Source organism: Zingiber officinale, chromosome 8B (genome assembly GCF_018446385.1).
Source record: "Zingiber officinale cultivar Zhangliang chromosome 8B, Zo_v1.1, whole genome shotgun sequence".
NCBI lineage: Eukaryota > Viridiplantae > Streptophyta > Magnoliopsida > Zingiberales > Zingiberaceae > Zingiber > Zingiber officinale.
In genome coordinates, this window is record NC_056001.1 from 28257592 (window position 1) to 28264350 (window position 6759).

A 6759-nucleotide genomic window follows, 5' to 3' on the forward strand; every position below is an offset into this window, starting at 1 on the left:
TTTTTCATCAATATAGCCACCCATTTCTAAATCTTATCCCCCTTTACTATCCACTCCAACATGTCTCCTTGATGCACTCCACTCAAACAATGAAACACAAATAAATTAAATTAAATTAAAAATATTTGTACACCATTTATATATATATTCCCACTTCCGGGCATGCACCATTCAATCATTAACATTATTATAAATAAATAAATAAATAATACATTTTAATAATTTATAGTGAATTTAAAAAGAAAAATAGTTTATATTTAGAACCTTAAAGTCCATGTCTTTAGTAGCTTTAGTTATTTTTTAAAAAATAATGAAAACTACTCCAAATTCAATGTTAACTATTTAATTTATTTTTTAAAAAAAATCATGTGAGATGTTGACATAACAAAGATGCATTGAGTGCCTTCCACCTAGTCAAATAATTGGCCACTCATCCAGCTCATTTTTTGTTTTTTTTCTCTATCAATTTTGTTAGCAATAATTAAGATAAATTGTACAGATTTCTCTATTTTTTTTCATATTTTTTAAACTCTCCAACTTCGATGAATGTAAGAGGACACCTTTAAATACCAGAATCAAGAAAAGGACACCTTATTTCATTAAAAAAAAACACCTACAATTTTATATTTCTCAAATTTTTAAATATTTATTGAACTAAAATTAAAAATGCACCTTTTATTTTCGTTACCATTAATTGGACAATTTCAAATAATACTATGGACACTTTTTATTTTATTTTTAAATGGATGAATTTTTAATTATAATGAAAATAAATGTATGTTTTAATTTTTTTCTCAATTAAAATTAAATAAAAATAGTATTTTTTTATTTTAAAAAAACATCTCATCATATTTTTAATACTTAAAATACTCTTATTCCAACTCTATTATAATAGCTATACATACAACTTTTTAAATAATTTTTAAACCTAATCAAAATCATTTAAATTTCAAAATTATCATAATATTGTTATAACAATTAACAACTAATTAATTTGTGCTACAATAGTATAGTTAATTAAATAGTTACTACAAACATATAACAAATAATTAGTTAAATAATGTTAAAATAATCATTAATTAGGTGTTACAATATTATAAGTTATAACAATAGTGTTATAAATATTTTGAGTATATTGAAATGATTTATTTAAATTTAAATAATTTTGATTAAATCGATAAAGATCTTTTTTTATATATAAGAGTGTTGTTTTTATAGATTTTGACTGCAACTGCTATATAAAATAACTACTATATATATATCTAATTTTCTTATATTTCAAAATGATTTTTTTATGTAGACATCAACTTTTAAATGTGCATAAATTGTACTTTAAATATAACCAATAGATAAATTAAAGGATAGAGTCGATCTAGACTGAACTCGGATCCAGAATCAGGTCAACTGGTGTGGGTATCCATTGACTCGATTTCGGCTCAAAAATCATAACTGACTCGGTCGGGTGTGGTGTCAAGTGTTAGGCCAGTTACAGTTCCACCTCTCTATAAACAGCCAATTGACAATTAACCTCCGATTCGAATCGATGGTTCAATCATTTTTTTAGTATTGGACTGTTGGAACCGACGGTTCTGACCGTTGAAAACCAACGATTCTTACCATTGGGGATGAAGAAGAAAGGTTTTTTTAAAATATTTTTTCAACGATTAAAATCATTTGATCATTTTTTATCAATGACTACACTTTAGTATAGTATTACTCTCCAAGCTCTATAAATAGGGAGCTCATTTCATTATTTGCACTTGCATCTTCTCTACTCATTCTAAATTCCTCAATCTCTATATGTTTTTGACTCTAATTCTATACACTTTCGACTTCCTCTTCCAAGTTCCGACTATAATGGAAGGAGGTCATGTTGGTGCAATTTGCACTAATGATCCAACTCATATTTTAATAAATGATTAGGGGTCTAAAGTTAGAGTATTTTGTTGTCTAATATTTCTACCAAGTGTACATGAGTTGACTGGTCTGAAGGATCTAACACCAGGCTGAAATCCAACTAGATCTGTAGGGTCCGATAGTTGGTGGTGTTGGTGCAGTTAGCACTAACGGTCTAACTCAAGTTTTGATGAATGACAAAGTAGGTTAAGTTAGTTTCATATCGATCTAACACTTCTACGAAGTGTACAGGAGAAGCCCAGACGGGTCGACGGGCTGACCTGACGTCTAGCACGAAGTCCAGCTAGGTTGATGGGCTGACCTGATAGCTGGCACGAAGTCCAGATGGGTCGACGGGCTATTCAGACATTTGACATGAAGTCCAACTAGGTCAAAGGGCCAATCGGATAGCTGGCATGAAGTCCAGACAGATCGAAGGGCTGACCGGACGTCTAGCAGGTAAGTTGAGGTAAGTCACTCGAGGGGAGTGTCTGTGAGGACGCGTTCCCGGGAAGGGAACTTAGGCGTCGATCCAACTTAGAACCATTTCGGAACTCTAAGTTGAGATTTTGACTAGATTCCGATCTCGGTGAGACAGAATCTAATTACTATTCTATTTAATTATAAACTGTCATAACACTCTGTTTTGCAGGATATATCATTTACATTTACCTCCGGACTAATGTTTTCTTGCAGGAAGGAGATTGCTAGAAAACAAGGGTGCGGGCGCCAGGAGGTAAATTTTATCCTCAAACGCACGTCAACACGTGGAGCTTCATGGTTGGCTGGGCTACGTCACACTCCAGGCTCTCGGAAGGGATCAGGGCGCCCCGAGCCTCCTATATAAGGAGGATGAGGCCTAGAGCAAAGTACAATGAACAACACCTTCCAATACTTGCGCCGTCGTGCTGTGCTCCTGCGACACTTCTTCGACAAAGTACTGCTATTTTCTTCTTTCTTATTGTCGGTATTATTTTCTTAAAAGCAATTGTACTTTTACTTGTAATACTCCTTTCGAATTGCTAGTGGATTGTCCAATGAAAGCACTCAACGAGTGCGGGCCTTGAAGTAGGAGTCGACGAAGGCCCTGAACTAAGTAAAAATTACTTGTGTTAGCGTTGTTGTTCTTACTTTTCCGCTACACATTCTTAATCGAAAGTTTAATCGCTATTCACCCCCCCTTCTAGCGAATTCTCGATCCAACAGGTGGGAAGTCCAGATAGATCTGCGGGGCCCGATATCTAGTGAGAAATCTGGTTGGGTCCTTGGGACCAGACAACCGGTTGAAATTCAGTTGGGTCTGCGAACCTGACAACTGGTGGGAAGACCTAGTGGGTCAGAGGCAAGTCAAGTGATTGGAAGTGGTAAGTGAAGGTAAATAACTGGAGGAGAGATCTAGTGAGGACGCGTTTCCCGTTGAGGGAATTGTAGGCATCGATCCAACTTAAGTCTATTTGAGAAACCTAAGTTGAGATCTTGACTAGGTCCTAGTCTCATGAAGACAAGATCTTATTAATACTCATATTTTATTATGTTGTGCTAACTCTGTTTTGCAGGGTAAAATATATTTTTCGATTACCTGGACTAACCTTTTCTTGTAGGAGGAGAAACTGAAGAAAAGGGGTCCGGGCGCTCGGACCAGGCTCGCCCAGACGGGGCTGCGAGCGCCTAGGTGGTCCGAGCGCCCGGACTCGGTCCAGGCGTCCAGACCCAAAGAATTATCCCTAAGCTGACGTTGAGCGAGTCGATTGACCGAGCCACGTGTTCCAAGCACCCGGAAGGGTTCTAGACTCCCAGAATGGATCTATTTAAAAGTCTTCGATCCGGAGCTTCAGAACAATAACTACTATAAATTTCTTTCTTGCTCGATGCTAAAAGTTAATAAATTTAAAGATAGACGGTCCAATTTCAGATATTCTATTTATCAAATAAATTAAAAAATATACATAATTATCCATCCAAAATAGTCAACTTTTTATGTTTACAATTCCATTAAAATAAAAAATCCTACGGTGAGCTGGTATTTTTACATATAATGAAAATAAATGTACCTTCTGCTCAATTGAAATCATTTTTAATGGGCCTATCTTTTATGTTGATGTACAATGGTCCGGGCTTTTATTTAAATACGAAGGCATTCTTTTCCTCCCCAAGACCCCAAGTGATTATCTTTCAAGTTTGGAAATTTCCAGAATGCCCCAGGGTTTAATATTTTTTGTTACAATGCCCTAAATTTTTAGAATGCACCCGCTCAACTTTATTATTTTATATTAGAGAATTATTTTAATTAATTCATTAATTTATATTAATCTTTAACCTATTGAAATAAATGAACTCTTATGGAGTTAACTACAAAATTTATTCAGGAGTTATTTTCATTAATGTTAAAATACTCTTCAAAGAAGTTTGCTTTATTATTTAATTAGTGAATAATTTAAAAGATTAAAAGAGGTATCTTAGAATTTTGAATTAAAAAATCTCAATAGAAATTAATCCGAGGGGTTATTGTTAAAATTGTCAAACGTCAGGTGTCATTTTGGAAATTACCCGTCAAAGTTCTAACACAGTGAAGGGCGACGTAGACAAACAAACACTCACTCGCCACTCCACGCAGCGAATCTCGCTCCTCGATCGATCTCCGCCATGGACGGAGAAGAAGACTGCGATCTCCGGCCAGACCATCACTTCCGAGGCCTCGAGCCGGAATCCACCGGCGGAGGCACCAGCATCCACATCACGGCCCTCGACGGCATCGTCAACGTCAACTCCCTCTTCACCCTCGCCGTCTTCATCGGCCTCGCCTGGAACCCGTCCCGCTACCCCGACGGCGGACTCCCTGACTCCGACTGCGTAGCCAGCAACCGCGTCGCCGAGGACCTCGTCTCCTTCCACGTCTTCTCCTTCTCCGCCTTCCTCTTCTCCAGCCTCGTCGCCCTCTGCCTCAAGCAGGCGATCCGGATAGTGCGCCCTCACGGGCGCACCGCCAGGGTTAACAAGGCTTTGCTCCGCGGCGGGATCCTCTCTTCCGCAGTCGGATCCGTGCTCGGGTGCGGCTTCCTTACCCTCGCCCTCGTCAACATGGTCCAGATCAAGCTCGGCCGCCTCGATTGCAGCGGCGCCGCCGTGGGAGCCATCGTCCCCATCGTGACACTCATACCGATCGCAATGCTCATCTACTCCGGTATCGTCTTCTACGCCTTCACTCGCAGATCTCATCACGGCCGGCGTTAGGGTTCGGATTCCTCTGTACTCTTGTAAGGTAAACATTAATTCTTAATTGCCTTGAAATTATTATTATTTTCAGAGTGATTCTTGCAGTAGAATATTGGTGTGATTTCAATAATATTTCTTGAATGCATGACGAAACTTTGTGACAATTTGTTAATTAGCGTGATGCATGAACTCTGCCAGTTAGAACACTGAATTGTTCGTTGTTTAGTTTTGTCTGTGAAAAATCATTCTTTTTGGATGTTGAATTGGATCGGATAGAGTTCTTGGCAATCTTTGAAGTAACTAGTTCTTTGCATAAGCTTAAAAATTAGGGAATTCATGCTATACACTGACAAAATAGGGCATCATATACGGTTTTGTCGTAGCCCAATCCAATCCAATATAAAAACAAGCAACCTTAGCAATGTGAGACTAAAAGCTTGAATTGTTACCGATATCTTTTCCTCTCGAGTTTCTTTAAGATTCCCGATCAAGAAGACTTGACATGCTTAGCTAATTGGTCGAGCCCGATCAATATCCACCAATATCCAAGTTCACTCAATTAAATCCCATCATTTTAGATTTGATGATGGTTGGATACTTGGATTCTCTTTCTAGTCCAAAATACTTTAAGTTTCTAACTGGATTAAGATATATCACCATTCTATGTGGACGGAGACATTATCTACTATTACTAACCTTCGATTGCCTCGCTTTCATCTTTTCTTCTTCGACTCTAATTATTTTTAATTGTTAACATTGTTGTAGAAAATTTACTTACTACTTTTTAGGGTGAAATTACAAAGGTCATTTACCTTTCTCACCTGTTCAATCTTCTTAGTTACAATCTCACAATCTTCTGCAGTATGCAACTTGGCCACCAAGTTCTCCCAAATGCTAATGTAAGATGCAACAGGGATGTATCTTCCATGCCGATCGAATGAGTCCATGCATCTAAGTCTGTAGTTTGGAGAAAGTCTCAGGGAACATGACAGAAGATGAAAGTCCATGTCTAGTTAAGGGAAGAGTTTCTACCTTTGTGGCAACTAGCAACCCGTTGCTTGTTCTTTGTCCTAGAGATGCAATAGGGTAAGGCGAAATAGATTATGAGACGAACTCTTCTTCGTCATTCCCATTTCATTCCATCTTTATATATAGTGTAACAATCTTTTACACCATGATCCTAAGAACATATGTAGTATTTAGACATAACCTAAATACTTTACATCTATCTATTGCCCTTAATTATTCACGCCTATTTAGTATTTACACCCACAATTCATGGCACGGCTCCTTGGGATCGATTTAAACAGCACAGACTTATTTGATTGCCTTTGCGATCGATTTAAGTGGTTCGGCAGGCAAGTGACTGGGTTGAAGTTGACCTGGTTGATCAATCAAAGGTGATGTTGCAAAGAAGGGTGGCCGGTGAACATCAGTTGGCCTGAATCGACCTGAATCATCACTGGGGGTCGATGGTAATCGCATGTATGAGGTTGAGGGCAAGTCATCAAACCATGAGGTCGTATTCCCTTGAGCTCGATCTCCTCCTCCATTGATGTAGTGAATGATAGCTCTGTAGACGAAGGGAATTAAGCCTTCCATTAGCTCAAGGGAGGTGTTAAAAATATGAAGGTTGGTAGAGAGAGATGA

At 37.9% G+C, this 6759-nt stretch overlaps 1 protein-coding gene across 1 annotated transcript; it reads left to right on the plus strand.

Annotated features, from left to right (window-relative positions):
* The first annotated feature begins 4467 nt into the window (after positions 1-4467).
* On the plus strand, positions 4468-6142 carry LOC122013358. The gene is made up of 2 exons (XM_042569613.1): positions 4468-5155; positions 5972-6142. The coding sequence occupies exon 1, from the start codon at positions 4540-4542 to the stop codon at positions 5125-5127; it is 588 nt and encodes a 195-aa protein (XP_042425547.1). The 5' UTR covers positions 4468-4539; the 3' UTR covers positions 5128-5155; positions 5972-6142.
* The last annotated feature ends 617 nt before the right edge of the window (positions 6143-6759 follow it).

Excerpts from the sequence above, each read along its gene's own strand:
- LOC122013358 (XM_042569613.1), top strand. The coding sequence starts at position 4,540 with ATGGACGGAGAAGAAGACTGCGATCTCCGGCCAGACCATCACTTCCGA.